Source organism: Quercus robur, chromosome 6 (genome assembly GCF_932294415.1).
Source record: "Quercus robur chromosome 6, dhQueRobu3.1, whole genome shotgun sequence".
NCBI lineage: Eukaryota > Viridiplantae > Streptophyta > Magnoliopsida > Fagales > Fagaceae > Quercus > Quercus robur.
Genome location: NC_065539.1, coordinates 3,899,564 through 3,927,363, shown reverse-complemented (window position 1 = coordinate 3,927,363; position 27,800 = coordinate 3,899,564). Strand labels below are relative to the sequence as shown.

At 32.7% G+C, this 27,800-nt stretch overlaps 4 protein-coding genes and 1 non-coding gene across 6 annotated transcripts; 2 read left to right on the top strand and 3 right to left on the bottom strand.

The window, feature by feature from the left end:
* Positions 1 to 420: 420 nt before the first annotated feature.
* LOC126732359 (uncharacterized) lies at positions 421 to 4,628 on the bottom strand. The gene is made up of 8 exons (XM_050435149.1): positions 4,179 to 4,628; positions 3,209 to 3,735; positions 3,021 to 3,093; positions 2,546 to 2,626; positions 2,397 to 2,460; positions 1,169 to 1,256; positions 952 to 1,036; positions 421 to 764 (listed from the first exon to the last, which is right to left on the bottom strand). The coding sequence occupies exons 1-8, from the start codon at positions 4,299 to 4,301 to the stop codon at positions 681 to 683; spliced, it is 1,125 nt and encodes a 374-aa protein (XP_050291106.1). The 5' UTR covers positions 4,302 to 4,628; the 3' UTR covers positions 421 to 680.
* An 89-nt stretch (positions 4,629 to 4,717) lies between these two features.
* Positions 4,718 to 4,790, top strand: TRNAR-ACG (transfer RNA arginine (anticodon ACG)). The gene has a single exon. It is a non-coding gene; the product is annotated as a tRNA-Arg (tRNA).
* Positions 4,791 to 8,636: 3,846 nt separating this feature from the next.
* Positions 8,637 to 11,982, top strand: LOC126732358 (annexin D2). Its single transcript, XM_050435148.1, has 5 exons — positions 8,637 to 8,827; positions 9,173 to 9,318; positions 10,023 to 10,241; positions 10,654 to 10,866; positions 11,452 to 11,982. Exons 1-5 carry the CDS (start codon positions 8,752 to 8,754, stop codon positions 11,746 to 11,748), a joined length of 951 nt encoding a protein of 316 aa, XP_050291105.1. The 5' UTR covers positions 8,637 to 8,751; the 3' UTR covers positions 11,749 to 11,982.
* A 1,446-nt stretch (positions 11,983 to 13,428) lies between these two features.
* On the bottom strand, positions 13,429 to 16,983 carry LOC126732357 (uncharacterized). 2 transcript variants are annotated; one of them, XM_050435146.1, is made up of 5 exons: positions 16,737 to 16,983; positions 16,535 to 16,608; positions 15,198 to 15,315; positions 14,775 to 15,086; positions 13,429 to 13,979 (listed from the first exon to the last, which is right to left on the bottom strand). In XM_050435146.1, the coding sequence occupies exons 1-5, from the start codon at positions 16,851 to 16,853 to the stop codon at positions 13,707 to 13,709; spliced, it is 894 nt and encodes a 297-aa protein (XP_050291103.1). In that variant the 5' UTR covers positions 16,854 to 16,983; the 3' UTR covers positions 13,429 to 13,706. The 2 variants fall into 2 exon arrangements, with proteins under 2 accessions (XP_050291103.1, XP_050291102.1); XM_050435145.1 differs by having other exon boundaries at positions 14,775 to 15,089; positions 16,737 to 16,981.
* An 8,736-nt stretch (positions 16,984 to 25,719) lies between these two features.
* On the bottom strand, positions 25,720 to 26,100 carry LOC126689607 (uncharacterized). Its single transcript, XM_050384840.1, has one exon. The coding sequence runs from the start codon at positions 26,098 to 26,100 to the stop codon at positions 25,720 to 25,722; it is 381 nt and encodes a 126-aa protein (XP_050240797.1).
* Positions 26,101 to 27,800: the final 1,700 nt, after the last annotated feature.

Here is a 27,800-nt window from a genome sequence, read left to right as displayed (position 1 = left end):
CACTTACCCCCTAAACTAGGAAAAAACATGTTTACTCTCATAAACTATTATCCACATAACACTTGCCTCCATAAATTATGAGAGTACACAATTACTCCTCTAAAATATTGCTCATGTAACACTTTATATCCCATTTCATGAGTAATAGTTTAGAGAAGTAAGTATACATTCTCATAGTTTATGAGGAAAAGTGTAAAAGGAGTATAGTTTAAGGAAAAATTAATTTACCTAAAAAGTAAATGCTCTCATTGTTAGATCTCTTCTAAACATTTAAGGAAGTAAATTTTCGTAATTCTAGTCCTTGTAAACCGAACGTTCATCACTTGACTCCCCACCCCTCACCAAAAGGACCAAAAGAAAAAAGGAAAATGCATGTTTCAGTTCTGAAACTGCACATTGTTTTGCTTGGACCACTACTCATATTATCAACCAGTATACCATCAGCATTCAGCTTTTACCCAAAACTGGCAGTTCAAAAAACACAAGCCCTCTTTGTATATACCGGGGCGAATACATATGTACAAAAATATACCGAGTTGGAGCATATCTTGGTATGTACAAAAGACCGTCCACTCTCAGTTCTCAACTAGGAAGATAATCAGCAATCAGCATTATGCAACAGTACAAAGCTGCTACCTCACTAAGAAGGTGGCCAATCATCAAATGAGTTTGCAGAGCACTTACCACCTGCAAATCCCAGGTGCCTCTGTTCGGCTTAAAGAAAGTATTTCCTCGTACTTTGAAGCATATACAAAGGCCCACAACTGCATTTACATGAAGAAATTTTGGATTATTATTATTATTTTTTTTCAATACAAAAGAGATATTGCATCAATTAACAAATGCACCACAACCAAATAATTGGTAAGCCAAGCTGTAGAAAACATGTGTGCTTCTGTGTGTGTGTGTGAGAGAGAGAGAGAGAGAGAGAGACAATAAATTTCTTCACACCTCAACTTCCTTCACTTCAAAGTCTTCAGTGTGTGCAAGACAAGGGTTTCCATATGTTTCCGAAACAGAACTTGATCCATTCAAACTGCAAGAGAAAAAATCAAGATAGTTACAAAACTAATATAGCAACATTTTCTTTTATCCTGGAACTAAGGTATGCTACTATAGAAAGATTCAACAAAACAAAGGGGGAGGGATGATGTGGCAGAATTCTCACAGATCACCATCCAAATACAGTGCAAAGTGACCACCTCCACCAATTGCTAGAAAGTCGGTGGAGCACAGAGTGAAATAGCGATTTACACCTGCTCATATATAACAAGGCATTCCACCAAAATTAGTCTTGCATACCAAACCAAAAAGGTAGAACAAAAACCCAGCACCCTTCTGAGAAAGTGGTCCCTTTCAAGGCAGGTTTAGGTTCAGGACCACACTGCTGTGTGCATGCCTTTAATAATTTTTCCACATAATTATACTTCTATGACATCCAATTTGAGGTAGAACCAGAGAGTCAAATCTCTACCATGATCTCATTAATTTTACCGCTTGACTTAAACCTAGAATTAAAATGTTACAGGAAACTAAAATATATAGATGATAGCTTCTTAGTGTTGACATTTACTTTGTAAATGACAACATACATTTTTGAAAATAAATAATAAATTTTTTTTGAATTCCAGCAAATCATTACAAAAAAACCGACACAAATTAAATTTCAGACAATAAGAAAATGGAAATTTACATCAAGCATGCAATCTTATGGAGGGGATCAGTAAATGGCAAATGTAGCAAATCAAAATCCAGTTTTCCATGATGAAATTATCTGTCTTTATCTAGCTCTTAGGAACTAACCTAGGATACACAGAAAAGAGACAATTTCATGGGGGTCTTTTGTTTGAATCCCATTGGTAACCATTTCAAATTTTTACAACTTGAGCCGGTTGAACTGGTGAATGGTTCAGTGGTTTGCTGGATTGACCTATGGTTCGCATATTTCACTGGTATTATTTAAAATGCATGGTTTTCAGAATTTAAAAAAAAAAAAAAAAAAACAGTAATAGATTGACTTCTGTTCATGATTAACCCAGTCCAACCAGGAAGTCCACTCTGGATAAAACCATGTCCATATGGATCCTCAATTCAACAGAGTAAAGACTAATTGGGGTCAGCCATTGCATATACATATCTTCTAAGCACTCAAAGAATAATAGTATAGCAATCATTTTTGTTGTTATTTGTAATCCTAGTTGGTAGAAAGCATAATGTTTATCACACATTCCACTTGTTTGTGATAACAATGTTAACTACATTGATTAAGCAAGAGAAAACAAATGTAGCTTGTTGCTTTCCATTTTGAATACATGAAAAACCAAGCCTAAGACTCAAATGTCGATGGGAAATCACAGACGAGTTGCTTGTGAAAGCTAATATGCAGTAGTAAGTACCTGTGGGGCGGAATACAACAGGATGACCCGGTTTATTTGTAAAAACAAATGTATCATTTGTTCCCTGTTCAATGTCCGGTGTCAAAAAGATTCATAAAACAAAATACTTAGCTGAATGAACCCAAAAAAATTATGTGTTTCAGCAACACCTGATATCTTCTCTTGTCGGTTGGTCTTAGAGGGGCCTCAACCATGCCACCAAATACTGCACCTCGACGGTCTCCAACCACCTGAAAGAATAGTAAGTTCATATGATAAATACAAAAGTTTTATCCTGAATTTAAGTGTGTGTAGTGACACCCAAAAATTTAAATAACACAAATTGTGCTCCTAGCTTAACAATAGAAATAAAAGAGGTCATCTTTCTCAAATTAACAACATAATTGTTCTGAAACCTCAAGCTTCTAGAAAATTTGGAAAATTGATATGTACATCTGCTCAAAGAATTTAAACTTTCAAAATATGTTAAAATCCAATTTTGCCTACGAATTCATCTCCAAGAAAAACATATTTCTTCAATGATTTGAGCACCTAAATAAATCTTTCACGATTTTCTACTCGAAGATAGTAATTAAATATATGAATTCCAAGTTAATCTCCAGAAAAACAAAAATTTATAATTACCAGCAAGCTGGATCCAGGCCAAAGCATGCTCCTTCTGTACAGGGTTGAAAGTGATATGCCATGCCTCCATGTACTGCAGAGGTCAATAGATATGTTAAGCAAGAGTACATAATTGATAGTAACAGCAAGATTTTTTTACAACTTTAGGAAGATCCAAATTCAATTATGCAAATGAAATTTCACACCACCTATAGAGCAATAACCATTTCCTCCCCTGAACAAGTGTGGGAAGTGATGCATAAAGAGCACTTCTGGTTTTCTCTGAAAGAAGCAAAGAAGGTTCAGAAATGTCTGGGACTTCGATCAAAGCCAGACACTCTTTCTCATTTTGCACATTCTTCATCTCAACTCCAGCTAATTCAGCAGCATCATTCCCATCAACTTTCATCTCAGAGTCACCCTTACGATCCTGGGATCGATAGCCACCAATTCTTGCAGCCTTGTACATAGCTCTACCAAGTGATTGTTTTCCCCTAGAAAACAAACTTTTCTTCCCACCACTTTCTTTAATTACATTGTCTGATTGCAGGTCACCCGATTCCACTTCGTCATTCTTTTGCTCATCTGATTTTGATTTATCTTCAGTCTCAGAGGATGACAATAGAGAGTAGAGAAAAGCGCTAAATGATGAAGTATCAGGCCCATCCACTAAATCCCCAGAACCCTCTTCGTTAATTGACTCTAGTTGACTTATTTTCGACTCACTCACATCTTCCTAACAAAACAAAAACTACAGAGTTAGAATCTGGACAAATTAATGAATAGTCTAAATTCTAAACTCAACACAATCATAATTCAAGCAATATTAATGTTTATCTGGATGAAGGGTTTTGTTCCTATATGCTATGCATCCTAACCATCAGTCTCATATTTTTTTAGTTCATAATGAAATACCTTCCATTGTATGATAAATTGATCACAAACAAGATATACACATAAACCCCATCTATGGTTAGAGCCAATCAGAGCTCTAAGATTCCAAACAATTAGCTTGATGACTTGTAGAACATATATAGTAAAAACCCACATAGAGAACCAGAACCCCAATAACCAAAACCCCCAAATTCTGAAACTTGCATTAAAATATAAAAAATCAACCACAAAAAAGAGAAAAAAGTCAAGATTTTTAAGGCATAGCAGAGGGAGAGAGATACTTACATGAGGTGTAGGAGGATGAGGATGAGGTTTGGAAGGTTTGTCAGAGATGGGGTTGAGGATGACAGTGGTGAGATCAGACACAAAGTGAGCTGCTTTGTTCCTCAGTGACTGCTTTCTACCCATTTTTCAAAAACACACAAAAGATGGAATTTTACAGTACAATTTTCAACACATATGATATGATGATTCTTGATTCTGTATTCCCACTTTTTTTTTTTAATGCCAAAAGTACTATGTTACAATTACAATCTTTTTCTCTCTTTATATGTCAAAGAATTTCAGTGTCTGGGTAAGGTTGAATTGGCAGGAGAAGAAAGAGTATATCCAAAGTAACATAGCTTTCAAAGCAGTTGAATTTGTTGCCACCCAACGAAAGATATTAACCTATGGCATTGGCGGCCAACAAAGGTGACCCGACAGGGTCGTGTAATGGACGTCAAAAGTTATTCTCGGTGACCTTGTTGTAGGCTTCAATGTAATGTAGTATCTAGTCCTTAAAGTACGTTAAATAGTAATTAACTTCGGGGATGGACAAAAGGGACTCCATGGCCCAATGGATAAGGCGCTGGTCTACGGAACCAGAGATTCTGGGTTCGATCCCCAGTGGAGTCGTCGTACTTTCATATATTTATTTTATTTTTATTCAAAGTAGACATTAACGACGTCGTTTTCATACCTATCTATCCTCACGGTACTGACGTGGGCTTATTTCTTGGACAAGTGAAGTGGGTCCATTAAAGAAGTACTGAGTTGGCCCATTCTTTTTGGATTTTCCTTTTCTTTTTGAGATTTTCCTTTTGTTGATTGACCCATTGTTAATTATCACATCCTTCGTTCTATATAGCATTAGGGATGATAAAATTGGACACGATTCATGAATCCAACACGATATACACACAACATGAACTTACTAGGTTATGAGTTGAGATTTAATGGATTCGAGTTATATTCGGATTAACACGACTAACCCGTTTAATAAATTGGTGGATTAGTGTTCAACTTATAGAACCCATTTGACTCGTTTGATTCATTTAATTAAATGACATTTTACTAATATACCCTTCAAATATTAGGTATTTAAACTTATTAATTGTTGTGATTTACTTTCTTTGACATAATGTGATTGATTATTTGTGATATTGAGATATATTTTAGTTTTGAACTAGTCTCATCATATGCGTGTGAGATAAGGCTTTTTTGGATTTAATGATCCTATTTTGTAGAAAAAAAAAAGTTTGTATATTTATTTTTTATATATAATTTTTATTTTGAAAATCTAGTTTATAAGTGGATAAAACCATAGGAAATTGGTCCTATTTTTTAAGCAATGTTTTAGTGAAAGTTAGAGTTGTATTTTTATCAGATTGACCTTTAGTTTTGTCTCTACTTAAACATAGAGATGTAGGGGCATTTTTGAACAAAAAAAATGAGGATCCCAAATAATAGGAAGCTCTTTAAATAATAGTATAGATAATTATTTGTGATGTTATTCGTTAGTTATGAATTTTATATTAAAAATATTTATTTGTTTGTTTTTGTATTTTTTTTTCATTTTGGTAAAATCTAATAAACAGGTCGACACAACTGACCCATTTAATAAATGAGTTGTGTTAGGATTAATAAATCTTGACCCATTTAATAAATATGTCGAATTAGTGTTGACTCATATAATCGAATATTCATGAGTTAACACGACATGAACTCAATATGCAAACACAAATAGTCACTCCTATCATCTAGAAACACATGATCAAATTAAAATCTAAATGTGATGCAACATGACGTGCCTTTGTAGCTTTTTTATTTATTTTTATTGCTTCCAATTCTATGAAACCAATTAAGGATAGCAGCGAAGTAAGTTGAAATTGATGAAAGCATTTAATGTTTTTTGATGAAAGCATTTAATGTTTTGTTACGACACCAATGAGAGAGAGAGAGAGAGAGAGAGATAATGGAGAATTGGAGGAGGCAATAATGAAAGGCCTAAAGGGAGTGACAAGTACTTTTAAGATAATAATATTAATATGATACACATTAAAAAAATTAAATTTAAATGTATGGGATGGGATGGGATGAAATAGACAAAATTCATGTTTGGGGTGAGACAAATGCATTTTACCTTTTCTTCGAACCCATAAAACTTGGGTGAGGTTCGGAAGGATGCATTTTATTATTTGACTACAACACCAATGGGGCAAAGAGTGAGCGAGATAGTTTTTATTTTTTTACCTTTTATCTAAAAAAAAAAAAAAAAGAGTAAGCGAGATAACATAGAATGGGAAGGGGCAAACAATGAGGTACTAAAGAAAGAGATTTTTTTTTTTTTTTTGAGCAGAAAAGAAAGAGATGGTAATATGATAGTACATAAAAAAAATTAAAATTATACATATTGGATGGGGCATGACATGATTAAAAAAAAAAAAAAAATCATCTCTTGGGCAAGATGAAGACATTTTGCCAAATTCTTAAACCCAAACTTGGGTGAGCTTTGTGTTTCTCAAATATTGGGCTCCTATTAAGTTGTTAAATTCTAGAATAAGCCTTAAACCACAAGCTTAGAGCAACTGCATCAAAGAGTGTAAAATTTATGTCTATTTTGTTAAAAAAACATACTTTTTCTATTTTATTTATTCACTTTTACAAAACATCCACATTAATTTATCTATTATAAATATTTATTTAATAAAATATTCATTCTTTTACATATTTTTATTATTTCCTTCAATTATGCAAAAGAGAGAGTGAGGTGAAGGAGAGAGAAACAAATAGTAAAATATTAAATGTAAAGTTACAGTAACCGTCATATATGCATGGTAATTGAGCGCTTTTATATATATGCACAATTTTATAAGTATTGATGTGAGCATTTTTTTGGGCCAAAATATGTAAAATTAACCATTTTTTGTATTTTGCAAAATTTTACAACCTTTGATGTAGTTGCTCTTAATACGCTTTTGGATAGCGTCTACTAGGGCTGTCCATGGGTTGGGTTTTTGCCCAACCCGTAACCGACCCGTTACATTTCGGTGGGCTATTTTTCAACCCGCAACCGACCCATTACAGTAATGGGTTCGTCGGTTCGAGTTGTCGGATGGAGGTCGTTGGTTTCGGGTGAACCCAATATTCACCGGTGTCCAGCGAAATGCGGCGAGATCTTGCCAGATCCATCCAAGATCCGATGAGATCTCGTCGGATCCGACGAGATTTCTGCCAAATCTTGATGAGAAATCACTGATCCGGCCAGATCTGGTGTTTATTATGCCAAAAATCGACAAATTTAAGTGAAAAAGGGGTCGGAATCTGGAAAAAATGGTCGGATTTTATGGTCTTCAAGCGGGTTGAGTTTCACAGGTTTTAGAGGAAGAGATCCGAAATCGACCTGTCGACGTCGGGTTTTTGGAGTCAGGACTTGAGTTTGACCGCTAGAGCAGTCGGATCGGGTGGTTTTGGGTCAGGTCCGAGCGGGTGGGGCTGGTGGCGGGTTGATCTGGACAGCCCTAGCATTTACGTCTTGCGTTTGGCATTTCCTTTTTTTTTTTTTTTTTTTTTTTGATGCATGCGTTTCAGAAGACACTATGCACGGTTCAGTGGCCATAAGTACTTTATTTAGAAAAAAAATTAAAAATGGGTTTCACGACACTATTTACACATTTAAAAATTATTTTGTTAAAGTATTTTCAGTTTTTAGCAAAATAAGCGGTATTCAAACGGATTCTTAGGCACCAAAACTAGAATCGTAAATTATAACTTTGTAAGTTGGATAGAAGAAACTCAATCTTTTATTGAGTCATTAGTGATTCAAGATACTTTTTATCTTTCCTCATATTATAAAGCTCACGTATTTCTCATAAAAAAAAAAAAAAAAAAAAAAATCCTTAAACCTTAACATAAGTTTAGGCTCAAGAGCAACAAACAAAAAAAAAAGTTTAGGCTCGAGAATCAAGACATCCTTAGATCATGCGACTTTTGTCCCTTAAGAGAAGCAAATAATGGTATTAAGGTTGGGAAATTATTATATATTTCTAGAGTACTGTAAATATATATTCTCTCTCCTCACATGAATGGTGGGTCTCACTAATTAAATTCATGGCGGAACCCACCATTCATATGAGAGAGAAAATATGTATTTATGATATTCCGGGAGTACCTAATAATTTTCATATCAGGTCATAGAGATCTAGAACCTTCCCAGAACTATCCCAGAACTTTCCCAGTCTGACAGAGAGGATAAGATTCAAATTTAAATTCATCCGTAAGTAACGCATGAATTTGTAATGATGTAGTTTACAATCCTGAGCTGTTTTCCTTTATACTGTTGCTTACTATTACGTGGCATTTAGTCTAATAAACAAGTAGGTATTCACACTCACACTTTTAATTCCTTGCCATAAAAAGTAAATCAAGGTAACATTTATATAAAATATAGCGGACATTTCAATATATATTTTTGTCCTAATTTGGCAAAAAAAATTATTCCTATAATGACTCTTCATTTCATTGTTATATATAAAAGGCCAAGCTCACATAATCTTTTCAATTGCACAAACACAAACACTGCAAGAGAAAGACAGCAATGGCATCTGTTAAAGTACCAGCATTGGTTCCTTCACCGGCCGAGGATGCTGAGCAACTCCGAAAGGCTTTCCAAGGTTCTCTGTCTGTTTCAACCTCTAAATCTTTTTGTTATCTACTAATTCTGATATTACTCTTATAATGTCATTTCTTGCATTTTGTTCTAATTGTCTCAGATCGTTTTGATCACACCTATGTTTGATCTGTGCTTTAAACTGAATTGTCTGTTTTATGATCACATTTAAGTTTTCCAATTCCAATCTGGTAATGTGCTAATGATTTTATGGTATTCATGTTAATTAAGATTAGAGATTTTATGTTATTCAATCTTAAACTTCATAAATCCTTGATTTTTTATTCTGATCTGATTATATATAATCCAATTTAGCATGGATTTTGATTGATAATGTTGATCTATTCAGGATGGGGAACGAATGAGGCATTGATCATATCGATATTGGCACACAGGAATGCAGCTCAGAGAAAGATAATTAGGGAGACCTATGCTCAGACTTATGGGGAAGATCTTCTTAAAGATCTTGACAAAGAACTCTCTAGTGACTTTGAGGTTTGCTTTTTCACTAACTCATTTATTTATAATAAAAATTGAAGCTTTGAAAACTTGTACCTATGAAATAAGTTGGGCTAATTTATAAATTAAAGTGTGCATTTTGATGAGCATAATTGCTGAAAGTAGATTAAAATAGTACTTAGAAAAACTAAGGCTTTAAAAAGTTGTATGTATTATTTGTAGAGTCGATTCATATGTAGGTACTTTTCTATTTGTAATGCTTGAGGCTACTTTGTGTTATTTTTCATTAAGTAATCTCGTTTTAATAAAATTATTCTTACCAGTTAAAAATAAGTTGTATATAACTAAATAAGATAAAAAAAATAAGCTACCAGTAAATAGACACTAAGCCTTAACAAATGAACTCATTCGGTTTGTTTTAGCTTAAAAGGCCAGCTTACATACTAGTTTTGTTTATTTACGCTTAAAATGTCAATTTATTTCCACTGCTAGCTTATGTGTAGCCGTTTGAAATCTCACATTTTTCTAGATACAATTGTGCTTTTGCGCAGCTTATTCTTAAACAAAATAAGCCATAAATGAAAAGAAGCTCATCCAAACACACTAAAATGTTGTGATTGTTGTGAAATGATTTTTAGGGTAGGAGGGGAAGTTATGAAATGATTGCGTTAGCGCCATAATTAAGAGGCTAATGATAATGCTTGTTTATTGTCCATTTTGTTTGCATCAATATCAAATAGCGAACTGTGCTGCTGTGGGTGTTGGATCCTGCTGAGCGTGATGCTTTTTTGGCTAATGAGGCTACAAAAAGGTTGACCTCAAACAACTGGATTGTCATGGAAATAGCTTGTACTAGGTCTTCACATGACCTCTTTGTGGTAAGGCAGGCTTATCATGCTCGTTTTAAGAGATCCCTTGAAGAAGATGTTGCATATCATACATCTGGAGATTTTCGCAAGGTACAGCCTAAAACTCCTTAAGTCATAAGTAATTAGATTTAAGTTTGTGAGAAACAAAGTTTATTCTTATAGAAAGATGTAGCAACTTCCTTAGCCGGTTAAGAACTAAGAGAAAATGAAGACATTGATTGGACAAATGAATGTTTTGTACATTGGTGATGTTTATGAGTACAAATAAATACAATGTCTCTCAGTATTAGTAAATTTGCAAATAATAGGTAGTGCATCTTTCGGAGATTCAATGGATGATATTATTCCTTGGAGAAGGTATTGGTATCAGTTATTATAAAGTACTAAAAAAGTGAGGTTAAAATGAATTGTACATCTTACTTGTTTTTCAGTTTTTCAGTCTTTCTTTTCTGTGCTTGCAAAATATGCATTGGCTAATAGATTAGTTCTGGTTCCCTGACAGCTTTTGGTTCCTCTTGTGACCTCATTCCGATACGAGGGGGATGAGGTGAACATGACAATGGCAAAATCAGAGGCTAAGATACTTCATGAGAAGATCTCGGACAAAGCTTACAATGATGAAGAGATCATTAGAATTCTAACTACAAGGAGTAAATCACAGATCAATGCGACACTCAATCACTACAACAACGCATTTGGAAATGCCATCAATAAGGTAATTAGCATATGTTATGATATATGTTCTGTGACTAAAATTGTTCCCAAGGTCATGCTCATTTATCGATTTTTTTTTTTTTTTTCAAAATTTCAGAGATATAAGTTAATGATTAAATGTCTATTATTTTCATTTTGGTTGCCTATAAGGGTGCACTTAGAGGAAACTTTAGAAAAAGTTCTTGATTGAAGCACTATATTAAATAATACTTTATGAATTTCATATTTTTATGGTGTCTAAATGATTAAGTAGGCCGTTTAAATGTTTTAATTTTTAGCAGAAGATTTAAGAACCATTCTGGTGGCTGTGTTGATACTTGTTATGAGATGGCCTAAGTAGCATACATGCGATTGTGACTCGATTACTATATATGTCTTTGGCAATTATAGTTTAGCAGTTTTGAACCCACGACTTAAACCCAGTATCTATTGTTATAGAAGGATGAAGTTCCATTTGAGCCAGGCTCATTCATTTGGCATGCCTATAGTGATTAAAGTTAAATGTAAATATTATTGTGACCTGTTTATCTCTTTTCTGATAATAATGTGATGCTATTAAAACTGATAATTGGTATCCTTTTTGCAGGATTTGAAGACTGATCCTGAAGATGAGTACCTCAAATTACTAAGAGCAACAATTAAGTGCTTGACCTGCCCTGAGAAATATTTCGAGAAGGTTTTGCGTCTGGCAATCAACAAGTTGGGGACAGATGAATGGGCTCTTACAAGAGTAGTCACAACTCGAGCTGAGGTTGACATGCAACGAATTAAAGAAGAATACCATCGGAGGAATAGCGTTCCTCTGGAACGTGCAATTGACAGCGACACTTCTGGAGACTATGAGAAAATGCTTCTTGCACTGATTGGACATGGGGATGCATGAGAATGCCTGCTGGTTTGAGTTAATAATCTATGCTATTTGCTATAAGTTCTCTTTTCTTTGGATGTGTCTCTTGTTATGTTCCATATGAACATTATTTATGTTGAGTGTGACAAGTTGTCTTTGCTTTGGATGTGCGTTCTTATGGTTCCCAGCGGGCTCTGTTCACTGTTTGTCATGCTAATTCAGATGAACATACTGGTTCTGTTTCATATAGTGGTGTTTGAGTGTTTTGTATTTTGTTGGTTTGTTTTTTAATACATTTTATTTTGATGATATATATCATATATGCCATTGACTGAGTAACCACAACAAGCTCATAACTTTGGATCTAATACTACTAGTAATTCTCAAACAACTTTGGATGTAATTTACCAACAAACGACAAGTATAAGGGTACAACTTTTCACAATCACAACAGGTTAGATTACATGTGAATGATACTAATAAAAGTGGTGTTGGTTTTGTGTACCTAACATTATTCTAATGACTGCAAAAAAGATTGTAAAAATTTATGAAGTTAGCATAACTCAAAAGATACATTACTCCATTGGCAAATGACACATGCTCGGAAGGGCCAAAACAAGTTCTGCAGTACTCGTGTGAGGAGCAGAAAATCACATGGGACATCTTTTACCACGACGAGACCGAGTGGTTCACCCGATCCCTCACATTGCCCAAAAAAGTGGTAACTAGCACAGCTTTTGAACAACAACTACTTTAAAATGGGGGACCTTTTTTTTTTTGTTGCTGAATTTAAAATGGGGGCCCTTATGTTATGCAATATGTACAATTTAGCCTCGAAATATGGTCTGGTAGCTATGTTTTCTAAATCATTTTAAATGGTACACTTTCGCAGTTAGCAATCAATGGAGTGATATAATTATATGATGGAAAGTGGAAACTGATACTACTCTTGTAGGAATACAGAGAAGCCAGTCAACTCTAGCCCACTCTCTTGCTAAATAGGCTATCTTTCATATTGTGAAGAAAATATGAAAAAAATAAAGACTAATAAAAATACATATAGGTATGTTAGTGATTCCACTGAATAGTTCATGATAAATAGACAGCTGCATATGTTACCTTATAAGATTTCATAAGATACTATTTTTGTTATACTAATTTGTGAATCTATTTATGTAATTTCATATATTTATTACATACTTTTGACTTTTCGCTTTAAAGATATGTTTTTGAGCAAAATAACATAAGTAATTTATTTTCCGAGCATTCACATCCAGTTTCTACAAAAAATTATATTTTACCACCTTAAAAGTTATCTTATCATTTATACCATACCATTTTACAACACACCTAACATTCCAACTTTTATTTTCCTATTCAACTCATTAAAATAATATATACTACCCAATAAAATAATATAATCCAATAAATAGAAAGAGAAAAGAGAGAATAAAATATAATAAAACTTATACAAGTTTGCTACAGTGCCATCCAGCACTGTAGCACAATTGCAATTTTTTTTTTTTTGCAATTGCAAGACTTTGCAAGACTGGGTAATGATTTGGGGGGGGGGGGGGGGGGTTTGAGGCTCTAATGCTAAATTGAACCAACATATGGCATTTGCAAGACCCAATGTGAATGCTATAACAATCTTATAATTTAACATAATTTATTTAAAATCTAATACACATCCGTCTGTCCTCACACTCACATACATATGTTAATATTAGGATCAAATTATAGAAAATGTAAGGTTCCCTAAAATATTACCTAGTTCATAGGTAAATACATAGTTGAAACTTGAAACACAAATAACCCAACTAACCAGCCATCCCATATTCATATGGATGTTAAACCCTAATAATGTAAAAATATAACAGTACTCATTCACTCCAAAACCCACATTCTTAATCCTCATCAAGCATGAAAGGTCTATCAGTCAATACAAGAGTTCATCATAAAGGGATATGAAGAAACCAGCATATACTCATTATTTAAACCAAAGCAATGCTGCTCTCACCACCAGGGGGCTTGCGGACACCTCCAAGATAGTCTCTCGACTCTGCCTTCCCATCAGCAAAGATGTTACTGCCACTAATTTCTCTCAGCTTAGCTGTGCTCAGTGGCTTTTCAGCAGATCCAGGAGGAACATCTCCCTTAAAAATATCATTGCCTGTCAGCTCGGCAAATTTCTGGTTATGTATTTTTTTTGCTGTCTTGACAGTCGGTTCTTCACTAAACATAATATTACTTTGACCTCCAGCAGGCTACATAAAATGAACAAAAATAAAACATGAGGTTATATGGCTGAAATCAAAATATATGAAAATTCACAAAACATCCATTTTGGATAATTATGAATTTCAAGCCATTAGACCATAAAAAAGGAGAATTGTAGTAGCAGAACCACAGAATTTGGAATACTACATCTTCCTTCACACATTGTGCTTAAATGTGTTGAGGTTACACAACATTTTAATTGTCAGAAGAAAACCAAAACTGATTGAAAGAGGTATTGGACATAGTCAAGCCTCTAGCAAAAACTAGTCGTAGAAAAATACTGATTACATGATGCAATTTGGTAACAATTAGATTGAAAGACCTAAAATAGACATTCAAGTGAAGAAATAATACAATTTAGAATATCAAGCTATGTATGCATTTTTTTTTTCATTGGTAAGCTATGCGTGCAGTATGAAAAGAGTTAAATTATGACTTTGAAGCTTGAACTGCTTTATTACATGTATTGCACTCCTTGAAATAATGTAATAATCAAAAGGATTGATTTGTAATTACCGTAAGATTGCAATTGAAAAATTATTGTCATTGGATCCTCTTCTGATAATTCAGGAACTTGGGAATTGAACTATTGAGCCCATAGAACATTTGTAATTTAAGTATATGCATAAAATTTGACACTCCATACCCATTCACTCAGCGTGGTGTATTAGAAGAAGGTGATAGCAGAGTGACAGATTTGAACTTCTCATCGAAATTATAATACTTGGCAGGATGTAATTTGAAAATAAAAAGATTCACTTCCATGCCCATGAAGTACTCACATTTGAAACTTTGACAGACGTGCGTAAATTTCGAGGTGCAGGTTCCCCCATGTCTCTACTTTCTTTTGATTCTGAGGTGCGTGAAGCAGCCACTGACCGAGGTACAATTTCAGGAGGAGGTCCAAAGATGTCGTGTCCACTGAGCTCCTTATTCTTGGCATTTGATATTTGCTTCTTATTCTTTAAGTCTGACTCACTTTGCAATGTCCCACTTAATTCACGCTGCTTTGCTACCTCAGGGAGAGAGGTAGGCTTCTTGGGTGAAACACTCTCTTCCGTGCTGAATGAAATTTGGCTAATTCCATTCACAGCCTGCTGAAAGTTCAACCATAATAAGTTAGAAGGAGAATTGCCAACATGATAGACTTTTGATGTTTTATATGTTCATATTACATCTTGAATTCAAACAGATCAACTAAATACCTGATAAACACGGAGTCCTGTTTTGGCCGAATCAGATTCCGATGTACCATCCTCACTGTTGGCCGCAAATATACCACTACCAGTAATTTCTTTTAATTTATATCCTGAACATGGCTTCCTAGAAGTAGCACAAGAAACAGTTGTAACTAGCCTTAGATAAACAGGCATTATATGTCATCATGATTCCAGAAGAACTGGAGATAAGAATCCTAATGACGTTATCATAAGCTTCAAATTTTATAGCAGCAAGATTTATTCTTCATATTTTCTATATATATATGGATACCAGATCAAGTTACACTTGATGCAACCTTTTATTAATGTTAAACCATGTAGTAAATTTTTATTGGATTAATATTTTCAAATCTCACTGCTGGATTGCTCATTTTCATTTTTCTTAACACGCATGTCAAATTTTGTGTTAATTGGATGTTACTGTTTGATCAATTAGCTCACATTTTCTGTATAAGTTAAATTTAAAAAAAAAAAAAAAAAACTTGAAACTAAAACATTTTAGGGATTAAATAGTTATTAACAACTGATAATCTTGATATCTTGCAAGCACAGAGTTAAAGAGGCAACATAATCCAACAGTTGATTCGTAAAAAACCCATCCATTAAAAGTTACGCCACACATAATTTGAACCCCACCCATAAACCCTAACAAGGGCAAAAAAGAGTAAGTTTCCAAGTAGGTTCAAGTTCAGCTCTTTTCTTTTTCTGAACAAAACTTCATTTAGGAGCTAGCACTCAATTTCTTTACCCTTTTTCCTTTTGAATGGTGAGTTACATATGCACCCATTTGAGCCAAAGCTCAACCAAGGTGTTGCATTTAGAGTTAACATGAGTTGAAAGGACTGATACTACCCAAATAAACTCTAAAAGTAAGCTTTTTGGGGGGCTTTAGTTTAGCCTCTACAATCAACATGAACCATCAAATCAAAAAATTTAAGTTTGCCACTCTCTTCTAAACAATTAATTCTTAAAACCATTTTTTATTTGCTAGTGATCTTGAATAAGCAATAGCTCTAAAAGTAGAAACCCCATCATTGGCTTCAACACCTTAAGACCATTTCTAAAATATGGCAAACTAGCAGTTAACTTTAATAATTGCCTTATTAGCTCATTGCTTAGATTACAAATTATAAAAATTGAACCCATTTATAGCACAGATCAGGAATTAACCCAAAAAAAAAAACTTTGACCAAAAAATTTAGATGGGTTAGATCTGATTGCAAATTGAGATAAAGATAATGCATGACAGGAAATGATGATTTGAAAGTAGAAAAGAGACAATTTTGGAGTGAAAAGTAATAGAAATGATAAGTCTTTTTTACTTTTTCAATAGGCTCTGAGCTTCTTCGTCAGTGAGCTGACCTCCATGGAGGACTTTGCTGATCTTATCGGACGGCTGAGAATCAATGCAAACACAGAGAGAGAGAGAGACACACACACAATGAGTAAATGTAAACAAACCCAACAGTACATTTTTCACCTGAGAGAGAGAGAGAGAGAGAGAGAGAGAGAAAAAGTTGGTACCTGGTGAGAGCGAGCGCCGGAAACGGTGGCCGGAGATTCAGACGGAGGGACTTCCGACCAGGTTAGCAGATCGGCGGTGGATGTGTGAGGCTTTCTCACTGGTGTGTTTCTCTCCATTTCTCACAGAGTTTCTCAGTCTCTCTCTCTCTGCGTTTGAGATATTTTAAAAAAAAATTTGAAATTTTCAGATAGATAAAAAAATCTTGGTTGGTGTAAAAATGTCGTCCACCAGACTTGTTATTATTTTTTCTATTTTTTAAGAGATTGAGACATTTGGGGAGTTCAGACTTCAGACTCGCTATCTCTTACATATGTGAACGTTGACATGTGTTACCTTCTTTTAAAAAAAAAATAATTATATAATAAAATGTTAATAATAATTAATAAAAAAAAAATCATTTTTAGATTAGGCTTTAATTCCTGATGCTCAAATTTTTTCTCCCTTTATAAGTAATTGAATACCAAGTTTTATACAAATCTAAAACATTAGGGTGGATAGGATTCATTAAACATAATCCAATTAAATCTTTAAAAAAGCAATTTAAAGTTTAAAGTTTAAAATATTTTTCTATTTTGATAATATATTATTTTTTATTATCAATTTTTAGTAATGTGAGATTGTTTTTATATAAGAAAATATAGAGGCTCTCTCTCTCTCTCTCAATGCATAAAGAGCAAATAGTATGGTTACAAAAATGGTGTTATGACCGAGATAATGTGCTTGATAAATTGTTATTCGAATTAGAAGTATTTAAATTTAGGCTTAGTAATAGATCTTTATCTAAATAAGGTAGTAATAGATTACGATAAGATTAGTTCCTATGTTTTAGGATTCGTTGACGAGGTTATCTTATCTTAGTCTATTTATGTACCTTGAATGCATTAATGAGAAGTAAGCACAAAAGTAATCCGAAAAGTATATGCCCCATTTAGCACACCTACTCAAACATATGTTTTCAGTTTTTAAACAATATTACACGTATTTTCATACACTTTTTTATCTACATGTATTTCCACATATGTTTTCAAACATATGTTTTCAATTTTTAAGTATATATATCAAACACCTCCTATTCTCCCTTTCAAGTTAGGAGGTTAGTTACATCAAATCTACCAATCTATCTTTCAATTATTCCATTCACAATATATGGTATAGTCTTTGAAATGATCACAGATTGGTTTTTTAATGAAATGATCCATTTGGTACCCTTGTAATTGCACAACAATTTGTATTAGAACTAGAGTTCTATTTAGGTTTTAGGTTGGCAATATTCGTTGACAATGTAATATAAAAAGATCTTACTAAAATTTGCTCAAGTATTCAAGATCAAGTTACTTGATTGATATCTCTCAAAAAAAAAAAAAAAGTTACTTGATTGATGCTCAATTGATCGAAAGCCATAATTCGACTGTTCCTCGGTTGATGCTCGATTTCTCGAGAGATGCAGTTTGATTAGTTCCACGTTTGAAAAGCAATCGATCAAAAGTCGCAAACTTTGTTTTCAATTACATATTTTGATTGAAAGCAACAAGATTACTTGGAGGAGTTTATGCATTGCTGCTCCTATTATATTTCATGCTTGCCTTTTAGTTCATTCATTATTAACTTATTGATAAAGCAATTTTCCTTCCTTTTTACTTATATCAAACAAATTGATCAAAAGAATCATGTCTAGATACAGGAGCTAGTCATTCCAGAAAATTGGATGGAGTTATTCAAAAATATGTATAAACATGAAATCTTTTATAAAACAAATTGAGACAATTTAATATTCATCGGAAGGTTAGATGTCCTTACTCCTTATTACAAATTTGATCAGTTGTTAACTTTGTATACCATCTAAGGAAACTTATCCTGAAGATTTTTTTGGTTGGGATGTTGCTAATCATACAATGCTGTAACAGGTAAAATCCACATAATTAGGTTAGAATCATATACAATGGGACGTGTGAACCTGAGTTGAATATGACAGTGTTCTGTGTTTCAAAGGTGTGGTGTTTGCATCTCCCAACTAAAATTGTTGTCAATTTGCAAGTTTCCATTGTAGCTGGCAGCTACGGTGAAAAGGGAGTTTGAAATTTGAATTAGCAATATTTGTAATTCCTTTGGTTGAGTGATGCGGTGGAGTGAAGTGAAGAACCATTTCACTGGTCTCTTGTTGGGAAACATACATTGAAAAGGAAGGTATAAAAAAAAGAAAATAAGAAAAGGAAAGGGGAAAAAAGAAGAAGCAAGCAGCTGGTGGATTGTGCTTTTGAGATTGACCTGCATGAGGAACATTTAAAAAAAAAAAAAATTTGATGAACATCTTTTTAGGACCATATACATATAGAAAAATTTGTTTTCACAAACTCCAAATTAAAATCTTGGTTTTGAACTAATTAGAAATTTGGAATTAGTCATGATTCAAGAGTCTTATAATTCATGTCAATTTGCATTCTCTCGTTTATTAAGAAAATTGTCTCTCCCATATTATAATTATTGAATTATAAAAATTAAAAAAAAAAATTAGAACCAAAATTTTCTTTATTCAAGTTTGGGAAATTTAAGCGGAGGTCAAAGTCGTTCGTGATGTATTGGAATTTAGCAAATTACTCCTTACCTTTACAAATTACAAATAGTGGGGGAAATTGAAGTGTATCCGTAAAAGGGGAAGTCTAATTATCCAAAATTGGAATTTGCTATAATTATAGTATATATGTTGATAATTTAAATTTTATATGGTCTCCAAAATAGCTCACACCCAATTTAAATCAAGTTTTAGAAAATGGTTAAAATTAAATAACAGAAACTTTAATTTATACATGTCAAGAGTAATGTAATTTAATTAGTTAACACTTTTTAGTATTTTCAACATAGACATTAGGATTCAAATTTCCTCTCCAGCAACTATTGAATTCATAAAAACAAAAACAATCTAGCAGCTTTTGAGGTAACAATAGTAGATCACCACAAATGCATCACCTTGGGGCAATTATAGATTTCACATACGAGGCTCCAGCAACCGAAACTCAAACCTAACACTCTAATAATAGTTAAGTTCCATAACATTCCAATTGAAAAATGATATACATACACATCTTAAAGACTTAAACAGAGATTTCGTTTGTCTCTTCCTAGATTCATCCTAGGCAACATTCACTCGACTCAATCGATCTATCAACTCCATGCAACGTGACTAGAAGTTTTCAGACATAAGAGGATTAGAATCAAGAGGGTTTATACTATGTAATATGTATACCTCTAATCAAGAGGGTTTACAAATCCTTATCAAATTAATGTTAACATAGACTTGCTTTTATTGTTTGATAAATGCATGCTTATAGCTGAACCATTATGACCCATGCACCCATTATGATCGTCGCATACTCTTGGTGCGATGATTACTCCACAAGTATAAGTGCTTGCAGGGTGTGAGTGGCAAGGGCCAAGGTTCAAGTCTCTAGGAGAGAGTTTCACATACACATATACACTTAAATTAGGTTAGAGTCGAATTTCTATCTTGAATAAAAAAAAAAAAAATGAAGAAGTTGATTATTGTTGATTTTGTTTTTAAATTAGGGTAATTATTGATGTTGCTTTTAAATTAGGGTATTACTATAGTTACGCTTAAGTAAGAAAGCCACACTGTTGCCCCCTAACCATTTCTCGTTTACCCACAAAAAAAAAAAAAACAAGAATATAAATGTGTGTGTGTATATATATATATAAATAAAAGTGGGTTAACTGAAATTAAAAGTTGTGCATTAATTATTGACTTTTGAAAATAAGCTGTGTCAGTTGGCTGTGTTTTTTTGGATTTCTTATTAATTAATTAAAGTTTTTGGTGGTTCAATAACATGGTGTAAGAGGCAAGGGCAAGGGCCAAGGTTCAAGTCTCTAGGAGAGAGTTTCACATACACATATACACTTAAATTAGGTTAGAGTCGAATTTCTATCTTGAATAAAAAAAAAAAATGAAGAAGTTGATTATTGTTGATTTTGTTTTTAAATTAGGGTAATTATTGATGTTGCTTTTAAATTAGGGTATTACTATAATTACGCTTAAGTAAGAAAGCCACACTCTTGCCCCCTAACCATTTCTCGTTTACCCACAAAAAAAAAAAAACAAGAATATAAATGTGTGTATATCTATATATATATATATATATATATAAATAAAAGTGGGTTAACTGAAATTAAAAGTTGTGCATTAATTATTGACTTTTGAAAATAAGCTGTGTCAGTTGGCTGTGTTTTTTTGGATTTCTTATTAATTAATTAAAGTTTTTGGTGGTTCAATAACATGGTGTAAGAGACCATGTTTATTTGTGAGATCCATGATTCAAGTTGGTAATCAAATGCACGCAGTTTCATTTGGATCTAAGCGTTAGAGTTTTAAGTGTATAAAATAATTTATTTGAGACATAAATTGTACCTTAGTGGATTTCAATACAATGTTAATTGTCAATTATTAGACCTCAAATCAACACCATTCCACTCAAAATATATCTGGGGATATTTTGAGTGGAATAGGAGATTGGTTTAAATTAATTTCGGACCTGTCTAAGGCGGGGACCACAAATTCACCATCTTTGCAATTATCTGCTGTTGTATTCTAGGGATGAATAGGAACCTACAAATTGACAATCCAACCCAAAATGGTGTAATTATTGGGTACTCTCAGAGTATCATAAATGCTTACTTCCTCCTTTCACATAACTATAGGTCGTACTAATTAAATTTATGGTGAGAGGGGGGAGTACGCATTTATGATACTCCCATAGTATTCGATAATTTTTCCCCAAAATGACCCTTTGTGATTAGTTAGAAAGGTTATCTCAAAATATTTAATGTAATAAAAGAGAAGGAGGTATTTAAAAAAAAAAATGGATATATTTTCTTTTGTTTATGGACGACAATGTAGAACATATCCCAAATTAATTTTTAACCATCATTAAATATTTTCTTTTGAAAGAAAGAAAAAAGAAATTCATGCCTTTGTATTCCTAACTCTCTAATTATAAAATAAAAAAGAGAGTTTAATTGTTTTTGAAAAAAAAAAAAACTAATAAGAATTCCTTAAATATTTTTGGAAATATATGTATTAAATTTTCCTAAAGTTAATGAGTTATATGGGAAAAAAAAATGAATATGAAAAAAAAGGACATTCATATTTTAAAGAATAAAGTTTGGCTACAATTTATTTTAATTGTAGCCTAAAGCGGCAACTCCACTTAGTATATTTTATTGGATGTAAATTTTGACAAATTTTCAATTAAATTACATTTTCTTCTTCTATCTTCTATGCTTGCAAAATTTCTAGAAGATCAAAGATCAATAGACATTTCGTCGTTTCTCAAAAAAAAAAAAAAAAAGCTATTTCATCAATCAATTGCAAAGTTTCTGTAGTCTAAAGTTATGTATAAAAAATAGGTTTATGTATCATATAGTAAATAACATTTAATTGACACGAAATTTTACATGTGTGTTAAGAGCATAAATAATAAAGAACATACAATATAACAATTAGATTTTCTAAATATGTAGTAATGTTAATTTTTTAAAAGAAATTGTAGTCTTAAGCTAAGTTTATAGTCAAACTTTGTCCTGATTTAATGTGTGTTTCTATTATTATTATTATTATTTTAATGAAAAAAAAAATGGGAGGCCAATAAGTAAAATTTAGACCAATTGGAAGGGAGGTGTTGTATGGGGAAAATGTTACCGGCACATATATAATATAATCATATATGGTGTTGCATGTATAGCAATTAGAAGGGAGGTGCTATTTGCTTTTTGATGAAGACTGCTCTAAATTTAATCAAACAAAAATTAGAGAGAGTAGATCCCCAGCTAAATCTTTTTTGTACTATAAAAATAATACTTAAGCTTTAGATTTTGGCATGAAAGCAATCATGCAATACAAGATTGCGAGGAAGGTTATATCCAATTAAATTAAGCCCTTTAGCTTCTTGAAGGGCCATATTAATATTAAAACGAAACTTAATTAAGCACTTGCAAGTTGTAACAATGTTGGGGTTACAATTGTTATGGCTTTTCCACCAACTCACCAACACCACTCTGAGAGTACCACTTATTTGCTTATTAAATTGTGCCATCCATTATTATAGATTCACACGAGATTCAAATTTTTTGGGTGGAATACTTTTCTTTTTATATTGATTTTTTTGGGGGTGGAATACTGATGCACACTTGAAGTCTTATAAAAGTAATAAAACGAAAACAGACAATATTATTATAATTTTTAAATGTGAAATAAGTATAAAGTTGCCCCCTAGAGTATATGACTTTTTAGCACACAGAATTAATATTTATAATGTTTGTATTGGGATTTTTTGTTTTTGTTTTTTTTGAAGCTGTTTTATAGTATATACTATATATATAGTAGTAACAAAACCTGGGCTGCTGATTGTTTGGGACAAGTGGATCTAAGAAGTATATGCGCATATTTGAGCCCGAGAGGATCAGGATTAGTTGAATGGTGCGTCTCCATACTAAAATATTTCCTTTTAATTAGTTTTCAATTAAAAAGGGATTTTACTTACTATATGGCAATTGAAGAGATCATTTATATGAAGTTTAATTTTAACTACATGAATTTTTTAATGAGTCATGTGACTTGTTTAAATAATTTACATAGATAATTATAATGTACCACCTGATTAGTTTGATTAGTTGAAAACGGGAGTTTCAAATTTATTTAGAGCCAAACTTTATTCAAAGATATTTGGGTCAAAGTCTATTAGTGCTAACGATTTTTTTTTTTTGGCAAAACGTGTCTAATCGTAATTTGAGTTGTAAGTTTTTTGCGTCTAATTGCTGAAGAAGCTATTACGTCTATTGCCTCTACTGAAAGCTCAACTGCGGCTCAATAGATCTAGTTTCATTAAAGCTCAACTCATGCCTTGACTCTAGTCAATCAGTTGAGCCATGAGATTACTAAATTCTCATAATCAAGCCTATGATGATACAGGTCTTGGGATTCGTGCTGTAGGGGAAATATATTTTGAAGCATTCTTTGGTCATCATAAACATAGAGAAAACATATAGAGAAGATGAAATTCACATGGTAGACGAGTTTTGTATAGAGCTCGTCTTCGACAACGTATTGAAAATTTGAAAATCAAAGGGTGTTCCAAGTGAAGCTGCTATGAATATCTACATTAATCAAGTTATTGTTGTAATGTTAGACACAAATTGGGTATTTTTGCATTGAAGCAATTTACAAGGTAGAAGAGTCCAACTGGAGTTAGTGTGATCAAGTGAGTAAACTTCCATTTTACTATAGTAAATTCTTCCATTGGGTGGTGATTGATAAACCCTTAGAGAGTTTTTTCCGTCAGAGTTTACCTTCGTAACCATATTTCTATGTCAAAATTTAATTTCTGTTGCATTTAGGTATATGTTATATGGGTGTGTCCACTATAAACTAAATTGAAATCCATTCCACAACTAGTTAATTAATCACGTCGGTAATTTGGATTGAAAATAATCAATATGGAATGAGAGGAGAACTGTCCCAATGTATCAGAAAAATGATTGTTTTTCTGTTCTGAGAGTACCATTGGCCAGTTAACTATGTTTTGAAAGGATATGTTGTAAAAATCATATATAGGGCAAGGATGGAAATAAATTTAGGAAAAGCAAACGGGAGGAGGGTTTGTTGAATTTCACTTACATATACCTCCAGGCTCCATGTGTTTTGATATGTAATATTTGTATGGGATCAAGAGATTTAACTATTTAAGTTCAACAGCGTTATATGGTAAAAATAAATTTAATTTAATTGCTTCCCCTCTTCAACGCATTATTATATTCCTAGTAGGGAAATATTGGACCAGAAAACTAAGAGAAGATTTCACTTTTAATTTTTATAGACTAAATAGACTAAACTATAGATGGGAAGTAATTCTATCGATTATTATTATTATTATTTTTTTAAAAGAGAGCTTATTTATGTTTGTTTGTTTAGCAAACAAGCCAAGCTCAAACATAAGTTTAGATTTGACTATTAAATGAACTAAGCTCAAACATAATAATGCGTTTATGAATAAGAAAAATGGTAGAGATACAAATTATTTTACAAAAAATTTTACAAACTGTTAATGTGGTGAATGATTATTAGTAAATGAAAAAATGATATTAATGGTGGGGTTTAGATGAAAACCAATAAGAGGTTGGCCATATCAACATTTTATAAAAATATTGTAAAATAGTTTGTAGATGTAGGCTGTAGCATTACACTATGAATAATCTTGTGAACATGATACTCAATTTAACTATATATGCTATCATATTTTTATATTCATACTTCTCTTAAAAAATACTCATATAAATTTAAGATTAAATTGTATAAGTTTGTAAATAGATTTATATGATATCAAATTATTATTTGTAGTTTTTTGATGATATAAAGTATAAACAGTTCAATTGTAGTAAAAATTCATAGATTGTAACTTTGTAAGGAGGTAAAAAATTTTAGTTATGATTTTACTATATATGAGAAAATAATAAGTTAATCAAGTAGTGTGTTAATAAGGTCATGTTTGTTCTAAAAAAATTTGAACCAAATTTGAACATGTATCTTATTTTGTAATAAACTTGAGCTTGACTTGTGTTCAAAATAAAATGAACAAGTGTGAAATTTTAATTCTCGTTTTGACTTGCTTGACTTGGCTCATTTACAAACCCTAGATCGACCGCTCATAAATCACTTACTTATCCTCACACAACCAACCAAGCAGCCAAGTAATTAGTCGTAAATCATAATTGATGAAAATTCTCATTGGAAAATTGGTCCTACGAAAAGAAACAGTTTTCAAATTAGCTCAACTACTCCAGCTTCCTTTGACAAATTTGTATTCATTTCCCATCATCATCATCATCATATAAACATATACAAACGTCCTAAAATCAATAAAACAGTAAGGCCCAAGTCAAAAATTAAGCACACCAACCAAAACCCATGTTAGTGCATGCCTAAAAGGCCTCCAAAGCAGCCGCTAGTGCAAAAATTTCGTAATCTTCACAAGTACTGTAGCCATGACCATCTTTGCATTCACACTCATATTTCCACTTGTTAACCTTTACATGTGTCCTAGTCTCCATTTCCACCATTGCAGGAACTTGAATTCTCATCCCCACCTGCAGCTTAGGTGGCTTGGCACCATCAAGCACATGCCGCCTTGTTGAAATCATCGTGACCCACTTCTTTATTTCCATGTTTGGTGACTCAAACACTTGTTTCCAAGGAATCTCTGCCCTCCCCAACAGCTGTGACCTTCCAATCTTTCCAAGAACTGGAACTTTGTTCCTCCACCGGAGCTCAAACACCACGTTTTCTTGCTTTAGGTTGTCCATGGAGTCTTGGCTACCAACACAGTCCAAAGAGAAGGACTCGTTCCAAGAGAGGTCGGACTTGGAGGAGATTTAGCGGGTGTTGAGGCGAATTCTTTTGTTGTTTCCTGCAGAAAGATAGTATCTAACAAAGAAGGAACCGGTGGGCTTGAATTCCACGCTTTTTGCTTGTATGATTTTCAATTCACAGCTAAGAGAAGAGAAAAGATGAGGAGCACCCATTAAAGGGTCAAAGAGATGGAGAAAGAGAGAGAGGTAAGGCTCTGTGTTGGTGTTGGTGAAGCAAACTGTGTTTTGGGTTACTTAGATGCCTTGGCCTGTGGGGATTTATATAGTGATTGTATTATTGCATAGTGGGAGGAAAAGATGGTATTGCTGTTTGTGAGTAAACTACTAAACTGTATTTAGTCTTAAAAAATTAAATGTATCACACAGCTGGCCAGCTAGATCTTATTTGTACTTCTAGGATTTACTAAATGCTTTAGATGATTAGATCTACATGAAGTGGATCCTAGAAGACTTCTCTTGCAAGTTGCACCAGTGTTGGGCTACAATTTGATTGTCACATCCTGCACACCAGTGACTCCACTATAAAGAAACAATGTTTATTGGAACGCATGGATGCTTAAAATAATACCGTTTTTCTCACTTTTTCACTGCTGGAAATAGTAGAAGTAGAAAGGTGGAATGTGCATTCAACCTACCGATTAGACAAAACCAACCAAACCTGACACCATAAGTTATTGGATTTGAAATTTTAGTTTGAGTATAGGGTTGGATCACGTTTGGGTTAATAATTTTTTCAACACATATGCCCTAACTCGACTCAACGTATATATAAGTTTATTTTATTACCTTTATTTTAATTTTTTTTAGTTTCATTTATCAAGGTATTTTGAGAATTATTTTTGAAAATTTGAAATATAATTTAAGCATATTATGTGATTTTTAATAATTTGTTGAACAAACATATTTAAATAGTTAATGAAACCCTATGATTTAGATTAAATGCTAAAAATATAAATGAGTATTCAATGCTACTTAATTTTAAAATTTTTTGGGTTCTAGTTAACTCAACCGATAAAGTTTTTGATGATAGAATAAGAGATCTGAGATTTAATTCCCACTTACACTAAAAATCGATTGATGTCTTGGTCTGATGATAGCTCTTTATCATCAGGAGTGAACACTATAGGTTGAAAGTCTTTCAAAAAAAAAAAAAAAATTTAAACTATACAACACTCTTTGCATTGTCAAATCTAGGAAATAAAATGTTAATAATAAAATTGACTCTTTTTATTTCAAGTGAAGAACATTGTTTTGATTCAACCAAAGATTGAATAATTTATAGTTAATTTAGTATTAATTAAAATAAATAAATAAATTTCAAAATTAGTAACCTTGATAATAATAAAAAAATCTAATGAAATATAAATAATATTCAAATGTATAATCACAATTCACAACTTATACATAAAAAAATAAAAACATAAAAAAGCATAAATAAAAATAATTATAATTATAGTTGTAGGGGTATTGGGCCTAGGAGCTTATTATCTATGTATATATTGGGCTTGAGGCCCAAGTCGAGGACAAGAGATCGTTCGAGAAGGAGTAAACGTTATCAAGGGATTTTGTGTTAGTAAATGAAGAAGTTAGTTTTGGTCATAATGGCTCAGGAGGTTGGGTCGAGGATGAATGCC